The following is a 13,048-nucleotide window of genomic DNA, read 5'->3' as shown; positions in this document are numbered from 1 at the left end:
TTCTAGCTGCCGCGTTCTGGGCCACCTGAAGTCTCTGAACGACTGATGCAGGGGCTCCCAGGTACAAGATGTTACCATAGTCTAACCTGGAGTTAACCAGCCCCTGCATCAGTAGCTTCCTGGACTGGAAGGGGATCAGGTGGAGGATCTTTTGGGACATGCGGATAAGGCCAAAGCAGGCCCCTGAGGTTTTTCTGGCCTGGGTTTTAAAATTAAGGTCCTGGTCGAGCCATATGCCTAGACTTTTGACCTCAGTTTTTGGGGTTGGGTGAGTTCCCATACAGGGTGGCCAGGAGAGGTTTGTTGGGAGTTTGTTTGGATTACCTATTACCTAGGAGAAGGATCTCCGATTTGTCTCCGTTTAGTTTAAGTCGAGAGTCACACATCCATTGGGAGACTCTTTCTAGACACCTGGAAAGATTTTCTAGGCTGGTGTTTGATTGGTTGATTGAAACCACCAGCTGTGTGTCGTCAGCGTACATTACTGTTTTGACGCCGAAGGGGGTGATAATGTCCTCAAGGGGGGGACATATAAACGTTAAAAAGTGTGGGGCTCAGGGAGGAGCCCTGAGGGACCCCACACTGCATGGGCAGGGCCTTGGACGTGGAAGTGCCGTCTAACACCTGAAATGATCTTTCCTCCAAAAAGGATTTGATCCAGGCAAGGGCGGAGTCGGTGACTCCCACTAGCCTTAACCGGTGGACCAAGATAGCGTGGTCCACCGTGTAGAAGGCGGCACTCAGGTCGAGGAGGATCACTGCCACTGATCCTCCTGCGTCTATGATGCCTCTCGCCTCTTCGACCACTGCCAGTAGGGCAGTGTCGGTACCTTGCCCCGGTCTGAAACCGGTCTGGGAGTCGCGTAGTAGGCGATTCGTCTCCAGAAAATTGGAAAGTTGCTGGTTTGCTATTCGTTCGGCCGCTTTGCTGATCCCGGGGAGGAGCGATATGGGTCTGAAGTTGGAGGGGTTCGTGGGGTCTAGGTGAGGTTTTTTCAGGAGAGCTTTGACGGTAGCTTTCTTCCAGTTGGCTAGAACGGTGCCCTCTTTAAAGGAGGCATTAATGAGGTTGGTGAAGGGTGGGGCTACAGTGGGGGCTATCAGTTTTAACTTACTGATGGGAGCTGGGTCAGATGGAGAGCCACTTTTCACAGTTTGCAGGGTAGCTAAGAAAATCTCCGTAGTGATCTGAGTAAAGGCTCGTAGGTGAGGAGCCTCTGGATGGAGGGGTGGTGAAGTAGCAGAGAGGGGGGAAGTGGGGATCGGGAGTGAGGTCAGGATTTTCTCGATTTTCGGGGAGAAAAATTCTGCCATCTGATTGCATCTAACGCCCTCTGGGTCCGGAGGGGGTAGGGGATCTTGGATTTTTGTAAGTAGACGTACAATGCGATATGTCTCCTTCGCGGAGATTGCTGCTGCTGCAATCTTTCCTTCAAAGAAGGTAGCCTGAGTAATTTTTATAGAATTCTTGTAGGCCTTGATGGCAGCTCTGTACTCGTTTTTGGATTCCGTCGACCAAGTTTTTCTCCATATGCGCTCAAGTTTTTTGCATATCTTTTTAATGTTTCGTAGTTCCTGAGTGAACCATGGTGATTTAGCCGTTTTCTTGGTGCTGGGCAAATGTTTGAGTGGCAGGGTTGTTTCTAGGGATTGGTAGATCCACTCCTGTAGTTGGGCGTCTGCTTTAGAAGGATCTTGGTCGAGTACAGGTATAGAGGAGGATAAGGCTTGGGCCCAGGAGTTTATATCCAGTTTATTCCATGGGCGAGCTGGGGGTTGGGGTGGATAACTGTCAGGGACCTTAGTCGATAGGTGTAATTTGAGAGGGACCAAGAAGTGGTCTGACCAGGGGAGGGGGATGGGGGATTGAGTTGTTAGTCTCGGGAGGTTGGAAAATACGGGATCCAACAAATGTCCTTTGATATGAGTGGGTAGGTTGTTTAGTAATTCGAGACTGAGGGAGCCCAAGTCTGCTTTGAGGTCCGCAGCTGGCTTGCTGGAGTCATCGAAGTGGAGATTTAAATCTCCCAGGAGCGTAAAATTCGGGGATAAGCAAGCGAGGGAGGAGATAGAGTCAATGAGAGACTCATTAAAGCGTCGTACCGTGGGCGGTACACTAGCAACCCTGAGAGGGTGGATGATGGCGGCCGGTGGACGGAGAAGAGAACATTTTCGCAGTCTAAAATAGGGCTTTCTTTGAGTTGGCAGGAGAGGTAATCTCGATATAGGACCACTATTCGTCCACCGATACCTACGGGTCTGTTGTGGAATTTTATGAGGTATTCCGGTGGGAGAGATTGGATAATATCTGGTTCAGAGCCGGCTGTGAGCCAGGTTTCCGTCAGGAAGAGTACTTCTATATCCGAGTCCTTTAGGAGTAGATTAATTTCAATTTGGTGCTTTGGAAGGGATCTGCAGTTTAGCAGAGCCATGTTAAGGCAAATAGGTTTTAAAGGGGGCTGAGGACAAAGCTTGTAAGGGCAGTTTAGGCAGCGAGAGTGTCCTTCCTCTGGGGACATCGAGCCTTTGCATAGTGGAGCTGGAAGGCTTCTTAGTCTATGCAGGGTGTCGCTGGAATATTTGATGGTGATTTGAGTGGGGGAAGCAGGGGTTCTGGGCTCTGCGCGTGGTCTTGCGCGGACGGGCGCAGATGGGCTTGCCTTAGGCGCGCCTTCGGCGCGCAAAGGGCGCTCCCGCTGCGCTCGTCCGCTGCGCGTCCTAGGAATACACATGTTTTATGGGCGGTTGGGTTGTTCCAACTGGGGGCGTGGCCTCCTGCTGGTGGGCGTGGCCTAAAGTCCTCGCTGATGGCGGCAAGGTAAGCCCATGAACAGCGATAATATCCGATGTGCGGGTCTGTTTACAAACAAAGGCTTTTGTGCTCTAGTGTCCAAGCGGGGAGAGCGTGAAGGATAAAACAAGTGAATTTTAGCAAGTATTTAAAACAATAGTTATGTTATGAAATTGTTTAAGTTTGTGAAGCTAAAACTCTATACTGTTTCTTTCCCTTTTTGTGCTAATTAAGGTCCTAGTGCTTCACATATAAATTTGTCAGATGGTTAGGTTGGAAGTTATTGTAGCTTTCCTTCTTTGGACAGTGGAGGGAGGTGGGGGAAGGCACTCTGTGTTCCCAGGGACTGTCTGTCCCTGTGCCTCATAAGGTGGGTTCGGGAGGGTGGAGGGAAGGGAGTGTGGGTGGTGGGGGTTCGTGGGTAGGGCTTTTAGGGTTGTGGTGGTGGGGGAGTAAATCAGCAACAGTTGGGACTGAGCAAGGCTTGGACATGGTCGATTCTAATCAATATGTGAATTTGAGTTTGAATTTTTTCACTAGAGGTAATGATTACTATAAGGAAAGTAGATTTACCACGATGCTTTATGTTAGACACAACAAGAAAGTAGGTCTGATCTGCTGGAAGAACGAAAAAAAATACTTAGTATCTCAATTACTTGGGAAGAAATTGAAACAGCTATTATGGGGCTGGCTACCGGTAAGGCAATGGGACCAGATAATGTCCCTCTAGAATTTTATCGAGTATTTAGGAGAGTTTTAAAATTAGAATGGATTAAGATCTTTCAGCTTGCTTTTGCAGGTAACCCTCCTGATTCATGGTCATCTGCCACGATCGTTTATATTTAAAAAGAAAGGGAAGGCCAGTGATGAGTTACGGTCATACAGACCCATTTCTCTTATTTCAGCTGATAATAAAATTTTCTCAAAAATTCTTGCGAACAGATTAAATGAATTGATGCCGTCCCTTGTCTCCATAAGACAACATGGATTCATTTCAAAAAGAGATACTACGGATCATGTTAAAAAAAGTTACAGCATTGTTGGATTGGGCACAGGCCTCGGAGTCCCCGGTTGCGGTGGCCCTGTTGGGACGCCTAAAAAGCTTTCGACAGGGATTTCTATGGGCTGTAATGGGGATTTCTATGGGCTGTAATGGCCTGGATGGGATTTCCTAAAGAATATATTAATGCTATTAAAGCACTGTATCTCTATCCGAAAGCTGCTATTAGGATTACAGATACACTTTCGGAATGCTTCAGGATAACGAGGGGGACGAGGCAAGGCTGCCCTTGCTCTCCCTTGCTGTTCGCAATATATTTAGAACCTTATCTTCGTAAACTATCAATGGAAGAGGACATCGCCCCGGTTACGATTCGACAAAATGAATTTAAAATATTTGCATATGCAGATGATGTTGCTATCACTACCTCAGATATTAGACGGGCATTACCAAAAATAACTCCTCTTGCAGAAGAGTTCGGAGCTTTTTCAGGCTACAAGCTAAATCTTGCAAAAACCCAGCTGATTCATTCTGAAAGTGGCCGGCCTAATGATCTGGCTTTTGTCTCCGAGGCTCAATACCTCGGGATTACAATTTCTTCTAAGATTGATAACATTGTATGTCTTAATATTGAGCCAGTGTTAAAATCTTCTAATAATATTCTGGAAAAGTTAAATAACCTACATTTTTCTCTTTATGGCCGCGCTAATATATTAAAAATGCTGATTTTTCCTAAATTTTTCTATTTATTTCGTACAATACCTCTTTTGTTTTCATAGTCTTATTTTATTAAAATGGATAGAATGGCACCCAGGTTTCTTTGGGGCTATCATCGAACTAGACGGGCCCTGAGATGGTGTTCCCTCCCGAGAATGAAGGGTGGCTGGGGGATTTCCAATTTTCGGCTATAATATTGGCTTATTTCACTAAGATATATGGACATATTAATTGTTCCAGACATTATTATGGATGAATCGACCCACCCTTCAATTTATGAAATGCTGCTAGGTGAGGAAGTTTCTCAATGTTTAGTAAAAGTTGTAGAACCTAGTTACTACAAAAAGACTAAGTTTAAAATTATGTTAGCGGCCTCGGCAATCTGGAGGCAGATAAAGAAGAAAATCATCCGGTGGGGCGATCTAAATTATTATTCTCCTGTGTTGAATAACCGTATGTTACCTGAGATTTTTAATGATCAAATTATGAAAAAATGGCACACTGCGAGGATTCGTCTATTGGGAAATCTCTATCAAGGCACTCAAATCGCCTCTTTTTCTAGTTTACAAACAGAATATAAACGGTCTAGAAATGATTTTTTCAAATACCTCCAGGTACGGAGCTTTTTGGAATCTAAGGGTCCTCTTGACCATATAAGCATGAATAAAAATAATATTTTAGAAACTAGCAGAAGGAAGGGTAAAAAAATAGGCCTAGTGTATCAGATGGCTATTAAACAAATGGATTGTGATTGAGAGTAAATGGCAAAGGAAATTCGACATTGAAAATGTTGATAAAGTTAGAACAACTGAATTATCGATTAGGATGTTATTCAATGGCTCGTTACAAAGCCAGCATTTTATGTCAATTTATGATCTTTATTATTCCCCGGCCAAATTGGCTAAATGGAAAGTTAGAACCGGTGAGGAGTGTAAACGATGTGATGAAATAGCTGCTGATTCTATTCATATGTTTTTTAAATGTTTGAAACTTTCTCAATGTATTGCAGATGTAGAGTCCTTTTTAAATAATAGTTTGGGGATCACTTTAAGATTAACTGCCGATATGGTTATCGTAGGTCTTCAAACGGATCAAATTGGAATAAGGCCAGTTGCTGAAGAAACTTTTCTATTTATTTGTATGGCAGTTTTTCGCTTTTGCATTACCTCTCGCTGGTTAGACCCTGAGCTTCCAGTTTTTAATCATTGGCAATCCAAACTGCTATCTATATGTCAACTTAAAATGGCAATCTATAGATCTAAGGGTTTAAAAAGGGTTTAAAAAGGAAAATGTTTGGACAAAAAGTTTGGGCTCCTATCTCAAAATGGATTTAATCTGATTTGATCACATTGTTTGATGCTAAATGCTCTCTATAATTATATTGTTATTATTTATCCATTGATTGTATAAAAAATTAAGTTATGTACCATGCTCAATGTACGACTGATTGCTGAAATGAAACCAATCAAAAAAATGGTTTTTTTTTTAAAGAGAATCCCAAGGAGGACAGAAGGTAGGCCGAAAGGCATGTGGGTGAACTGAAGTATTCTAACCCCACAATGGGGTGTAAACACCTTCATGTGGTAGAGTGAACACCTATAGAGTCGCAGGACAGGCACGTAAACAATGTGTACTGCAGGTCTAAGTACACACTCCAATCCTGTGGGTCCTTGGGTTCAATAGCAAGATAGAACAAGTGCCAGAGTCATTATCTTGAATTTCTCTTTCTGAAAGAAAGCATTCTGAAGTCGAAAATCCAAAATTAGTCTAAGCACACAGTCTTTCTTGATATCCACCTGCAGATTCCTCAACAGTAGAATAATCCCAGGCGACCAACTTGATCCGAAAACTTCAAAGGTCTCCCCATTGCCAGTAGGGGGAGCTGGCTTTGTACGGACATCACCGAAGCCATAATGTGCGCAATATCCGCTCTATCCATTTTTTACCTACCTTTGAGGCGAGGTGGCAGAGAAACATAGACCGAGTAGTGCAGCATCAAAACAGATTTGGGTATCGTATTATCATTTCTTATAACACATCCATCAAACAGGGAGGCGTGTGAGTTGTTGAGGAATCTGCAGGTAGAGTATCCATTAGAAAGATCATTATTGCAGGTAAGTGATTTTTCCTTGTGATGGATACTTCTACCTGCAGATTCCTCATCTGTAGAATAGATTTTTATAGCAATAACCTACCCCAGAGAAGGGTGGATGGATGGTTAGATTAAGAAATCCTGCAAAATTGATCAGTCAATGTGACGGAGTAATATTTGGCAAAGGTGTGTAGGTACGTCCATGTCGCAGCCTTGTAGATCTTTGCTATGTGAAGGTCTCTGGCAAGGGCAGAAGTGGTGGATTTGGCTGGGGTAGAATGGGCTCTCATTCCTTCCGGTGATTCCTTCTTAGACAAAGCGTAGAAGGATTTTATGCAGAGGAGGATCCATCCTGAAAGGGCCTTTTTCTGCACCACTTTGCCTTTCTTGACACCACAGTACCCTATGAAGAGCTGGTCATTCAGTAGGTCCTTGATACGGTCCAGGCAGGAGTTAATTGGCCGCCTAGGATCCAAAGGGTACAACTGTTCCTCCCCCACAGTGAGATGAGGCAGGGGTAAAAGGTTTGACATATAATAGACTGATCAAGGTGGAAGGGAGTCACCGCTTTTGGCAGGAAAGCAGCCCTGGTTGGCAACACCTCATTTGTCTGGGTAAAAAGAGGTAAAAGTAAGCTGGGAACCATTTGCTTTCAACTCACTAACCCTTCTGGCCAATGCGCTAGACACTAAAAACACAGCCGTCAGGAACAACATTGTTAAGTGACAACTATGAAGAGGCTCAAACTGAGTGCTCATTAGAAAAGTTAAATCCAAATGAAGGCCCCGCTGGGGCACACCAAAATGGGGCTGGAAGATAAAAATTTGTCCACCCTTTCGGAAACTGGATTACAATGGGGGATTTGGAGGAAAAGTGAAGGCTGTTCCACTGTGGAGGTTCATCCAGCTCCCCAACTGAGCCACTTCCATCACAGCATCGGGAAAGATCATAATGAAGTCCGACATGTCTCCCTTTTACTGTAACCACTGCCTGAAGGTCCCTCATGTGCCAGCAGGCTTGCGAGACTAGAAAAAAGCAAGAAGCAAGCAGATCTAGGACTGAAACTCTTGTGCAATTCTGGAAGGATGGAACTATTTCCTGGATGTCTGTGATACTCTAAGCTTGAGGAAAAGTATGGAGAGCATACGGTGTCCAGTACTGACCCTATTAATTGGGAGGGCCTTCAGTGAAATTTGGGTTCATTGGTTGAAAAGTCCAGGCCAAACAGGGACACTGTAATGCAGACAGCATAACACCACCTTTGGCGATCCAGTTTTGATGAGGCAGTCCATTAGGCACAGGAAAATTGGGATGCAACCACTACAATCACCTTCATGAACACTTCAGACGTCGATGTCAAGCCAACTGGAAGTACTGCAAATAGGTATAGTGTAGAACCCACTACAAAACTCAAGCACATTTGGGGACCAGGAAGCAGCAGGAATAACATCCCTGACCCTATTCCTGCTCTGGCACTAACTCCACAGTTCCTTTCCATAGGAATGCTGAAACTTGTTCCAGGATAGAAAGGAGCCTGGAGGGAGATGGCGGAAGACAGAGGTGGGGGTTAGGTTGGAGCCTGATGGAAGGTAAAGGTGTAATCTCTATCCATATTTTGAAGGACTCACTGGTCTGAAGTAATGGCCTTCCAGGCCAGAAGAAAGAGCGACACCTGCCTCCCCACAGGGTCTGAATGGGTTTGGGGATGTGAACTAGGCATATTTGTTTGGTGGAACAGGGGCGGAGGATGAGCCTTGCTGGACAGATCCATGGCCCCTACTGCTGGCTCTGCTCCTTTATTGTCTGACCAACAAATTTTGTAGCTGACAATAGGTTTGGGGTTGGTAGGCCAGAAAAGAAAAAGCATCTGAGAAGCCATGAAAATGCTTGAACTGTAGGCAGTGGTAGCGGTAGCCCTAAGGAACGGGCTGTAGCTTTGCATTTCTTGAACTACTCAAATGCAGAGGCAGCCTTATCTCCAAACAGGGACATCCCATCATTTGAAAGACTCAGGATGTTGGCCTGAACATCAGTAGATAAGCTGGACCTGTTAAGCAAGGCATTCTGACAAATGGAGAAAGAGGGGTCCCTGGCCAAGCCAGAGTCTGCAGTGTCGAGCCAAGACTATCACATGCCAGGAAGCATTTTGACCATCCTGGATTAGTTCCTGGAAGCGTGCCCTCTTGTTCTCGGGTATGTAATGCATAATTATGTGAGCCATGTCCCACAGAGCGTGGCTATAGTGTGCTAGGAGACAACTAGAATGCAAGGATTTTAGTTCCATACTCTCAGCCAAAACATCTGCCCTCCCACCCCAAGGCTTCTAAGCGCTTCAACTCTATTTGAGGCAACTGTCGAGAATGACCTGCTGACTATCCTGAAAAACAGGAGGCCTGTAAGACTAGGTTTTCCGGCGAAGGGTGAGTGGAGAGAAACGGTAGATCTCCCGTAGCAGGGCAGGAGCTTCATGCCTCCAGTCTGTTCATTGCAGGAGCAGAAGTGGGTTTATCCCAGGCCGCCAGTACCGGATCCAAGATGGCATCATTAAATTGTTGCAAAGATTCCACGTAGAAGCTGCTAACAGGAAGGCCTCTGGAAGGACGCTGGTCTTAGCCTTTAGTGTGTGGGAGTTGAAGAGCCAGCATCTCTGCTGCATTCTTATTGACTGCGTGGAACAAAACCATTTCTGGGGTAGGAGGTCCAGTCGGAAAATTCCATTACTAACTCAGGCAAGGTGTCCAGCTTACTAGCGGATGACCGGCCTACTAGCTCATACACCTCATTGGCATCATTATCATCTCTAAATGGATACAGGTTTAAGGGATATCAATTTGATATAAACAGGTAAGAGATTCTGGCCCTGTACTCTTCTTCCTCAATGAGTCTATGTGCGTCCCTTCTTGACCTGTTTTGTGGCAATGCTGCAGGGACCGGTACTCAAGGAAGAGGCGGTGGAGGAGGTGGTGCTGTCCATAATACAGGCAGTTGCAGCGTGGTGTACCTCGAAGCTGGGTCAAAAGACAGTGTCAGTCCATTTGGGATGGAGCAGACCGGTATTGGAGCCAGAGGCATGAACATCTGGAAGCTGTGCAGCGTCAGGGGCCCCAGATGGCATACATACTCTGGCAAAACTAGAGTAGATGTTGTTAAGGAACGCCACCAGGTTCAAGGTAGGAATGTGGGGAAAGAGCTGGCACTGGCATTTCTGGTATCAGTGCCTAAGAACCTGGAAAAGGCCAGTAGTGAGATCGAGATGGCTCTGGGGCAGGATGCAGTGGAGTCACTGCAACTCCGGTTCCAGAGGACGAGGATCCTGTAGGAGACGGAGGGCGCCTGAGCGACTTACCTTTCCCATACTTCCTGTATTTCTGGTTTTCCTGCATTTGGCCCATGAAGCGGGGATGGAAACATGGAGCATGGCCTGGATCGTGGATGGCTTTATCGGTCATCCCTGGTGTGAGCCAGAAACAGCTTGGCCACATGTTTTTTGGTGGCTTTCGGAGGCATACTTTGACAGGATTTACAACAAAGTGAGTTGTGGTAAGAGCCAAGGCATCAGAAGAGAATGGAGCGCGAGTCAGTGATCAACATCTGTCCCTCAATCTCTGCAGAGCTTAAACCCTGAACAACTGGGTGGAGACATCGTACTGCACTAATAGATTTTCTTTTGTGAGGAAATCTCACAACTCTGGAGAGTGAGCTCTGGATCGGAATCGAACGTGCAGAAAAAAGGAACTGGTATTATTGGGCTGAGGTGAGTGTTATATGGTTTTGGTGACATCATATGACACCTCTTCAAAGCTCTCACATCACCAGAAGGTGCACTGGCTTCGTATTGGTACTGGAAGTTCCCGAATCCAGTCTGACACCTGGGATTATTCTAGGGGTGAGGAATCTGCAGGTAGACGTATCCATCAGAATAAATGAGCCCTCTTGGCAAGGACAGCAGCATAATCTGCTGGAGTCGGAACAAAAATGGAGGATCAGAAAGTGGAATAGATAGGAAAGTGGGGACATACCTAGGTTTAACAATCTTCGTAATAGCACATCACCTGGGTTGACAAAAACGTATTCCCTTCTTGCAGCACCTGGATAATAGAGAAGAGAATAAAAGAAGCAGAAGCTATAGCAGGCAACAAAGAAGAGTACTGACCTTTCTGTTGGCCATGGCCTCTGCCTAACCATGGCCTCTTCAGCCTCAAAAAGGCTGGGCATGCTGCTGCACAGTCTGTGAAAGCGGTCTCCACGCAGTCAGCAAGTCCCTGTGAGTAGCCTTAGAACTTCCAGTACTGTTGGAGAAACTGGCATGATAGAGGCCGCAAGCTCCACCAAGGAGCAGGCGGCAGCACATCTGTCTTTCAACCACTCTAATTGTGAGTCAGCCTGGTCTCCAAACAGACTGGAGCCACCAATCCGCACAATGCCTGCATAATCCGAGAAGAGTCTGTGGCAGGACGCAAATCGCCACACTGGTGTACATAATGAAGCTAACACAACCTGTGATGTCCAGAGCAGCCAGCAACATTCATTTGGCCACATCTTGTTCATGATGGACCGTCTGAGCAACTCCAAGGGGGCGGGTAGTCAAGATCTTGCTAGCAATGTCAAAAAGAGCACGAGTACAGAAGCAAAAGGCATTGAGAGACCTAGAAGCCAAGCTGGAGAAAACCCTGCTGCAAAATGCTTCAATATGCTTCATATCCTTGTCAGGCAGGGCCGTGAGGAAGACATAAGCATTCACCTTGATGGCCGAAGCCTAAACCACAAAGCTCTGCAGAGTCCGGTGCTGCATTAGGAAAGACTTCTGCAGAACACTACAGCAACACAGACGCTTTCTATAGCAGGAGGCCCCAGTGGGACAACGAGGTCCATTTCACAGGGGGTATCAAGGCCACTGGTATTGAGAATGTCCAAATACAGACCAGCATCAGCATGTTATGGAGGTAGCAAGTCATCTGCCTCTTCCTCATCATCATGTGAAGCATTATGAAGCTCTTGAATTGCAACCGGAATCTGAAACAAACATGTCCTCAAGCTATCAGTAATACTGGTGTTGAGACAAATGCCCAAGTGCCACGACGTGGTGACGTGGATCGGGACTGAACTTGGATTGGAAGTAGGCATGAGACTTGGAGCGCGACTGGCCTTGTTTCTCGTGTGCAGCTTCACGCATCACTTCTGATGGCCTACAGATGCACCAGGGAGCACGTCTTTGACAACAAATTGTTCTTTGATCGAAGGCAGAAGAGAGAAACATGGAGTTGCGCAATAACTGGCTTGTTTCCAGAAGGTGCGGCCTGGTATGAAGCCAGTGGTCTTGGGGGCACATTTCCTTTACATACTTTTGAAGGAAAAACTGTTTGAGGGGGTGGGGGAGGGTGGCATAAAGCCACCAACAAAAGTCTGGGAGCGGAGCTCTGGATCCGAGTTGGGGGACACTAAGTATAGAGTTATGCGTCACCAAGTGTTTGCCTCTGTCCCACTCCTTTACAATAACATGTGTAGCAGCTTTGGCAAATCATTTTATTTCAAAGGTCATTCCCAACACAGGGAATCCTTTGTTCTGCAACGGCAAGGTGAATCCACTTTGTTGAACTTTAGCAAAACTTCAAAGTTACGTTTCATCATGCTCCGTTTCTTACAGTTAGGACAATTGGCTGTTGAGTGCCTAGAAGTCTTCAGAAGTTAGTGTGCTCCCACAAAAAGTAAATGTTTTTTAGTAAATTAAACATGTTATAAAAATGCATTTTGTACTTTCTTCAAACTTCCCACAACACTGTATGAACCACCACCCCCTCCTCACTTCCATGATTACCTTTTTTAACTTCTTAACAGCATAATCTGTGTTGCGCATGGTAGCTTTGTAAACATGGCCAAACCCGCCCTCACCAATCATCTGCGACTTGCTGAAGTTCTTGGTGCCTTCCGACAGTTCCTTCAGGGTCCAAACCAATGAACCAGTGGGTTGTAGCATTGAAACCCGGCTGAAGAGCTGGTCTCCCTTAAGTGGAGGGGAGAGGAGGAAGAGCGTAGAAACAAGTTGGAATAAGCAAAACTCCCATTTTATCACTTGTACACCAATGCATACTGTAAGTATATGAAGTCTTTTTTCCATTTTAATTTATTTCACTCCAAATGCATTATAAATTGTGTCCAATCTGACAAATGCTCATTAACACTCCTTAATCTTTCTGCAGTTCATTTACTATTCGATACAAACCAGCCGTTCTGTGGAGTTCTAAATTATCTTACAGTGCAAGCTGTAGAATGCCATATTTTTCTCTTATTAAAATGCATAAACTTTGATGTATTTAACCAATTTAAGAATAAACTGATTGTAAGGAGAAGGGATACAGATATTGGGGAAGTGCAGACTGTCCTGTATTGTGCATAGATGGAGATGGATGAGGAAAACTTCAATCTTCTTTGTGTGGAAGTTAGAAGTGTT

At 45.5% G+C, this 13,048-nt stretch overlaps 1 protein-coding gene across 4 annotated transcripts in view; it reads right to left on the bottom strand.

Moving 5' to 3' along the window:
• Nucleotides 1–13,048, bottom strand: part of IRAK1 (interleukin 1 receptor associated kinase 1) — a 212,145-nt gene that overhangs the window by 82,041 nt on the left and 117,056 nt on the right. For all 4 annotated transcript variants that reach the window (XR_015300637.1, XR_015300638.1, XM_086940252.1 and 1 more), the window contains exon 5: nucleotides 12,416–12,601. Coding sequence is in view for 2 of the 4 variants with exons in the window: in XM_086940252.1 (XP_086796378.1) it covers nucleotides 12,416–12,601 (186 nt within the window). In the remaining 2 variants the exon portion in view is untranslated. The remainder of the gene's footprint in view (nucleotides 1–12,415; nucleotides 12,602–13,048) is intronic.

The sequence above is a fragment of the Lissotriton vulgaris genome, chromosome 10 (genome assembly GCF_964263255.1).
Source record: "Lissotriton vulgaris chromosome 10, aLisVul1.2, whole genome shotgun sequence".
NCBI lineage: Eukaryota > Metazoa > Chordata > Amphibia > Caudata > Salamandridae > Lissotriton > Lissotriton vulgaris.
This window is presented reverse-complemented; position numbering and strand designations above follow the sequence as displayed.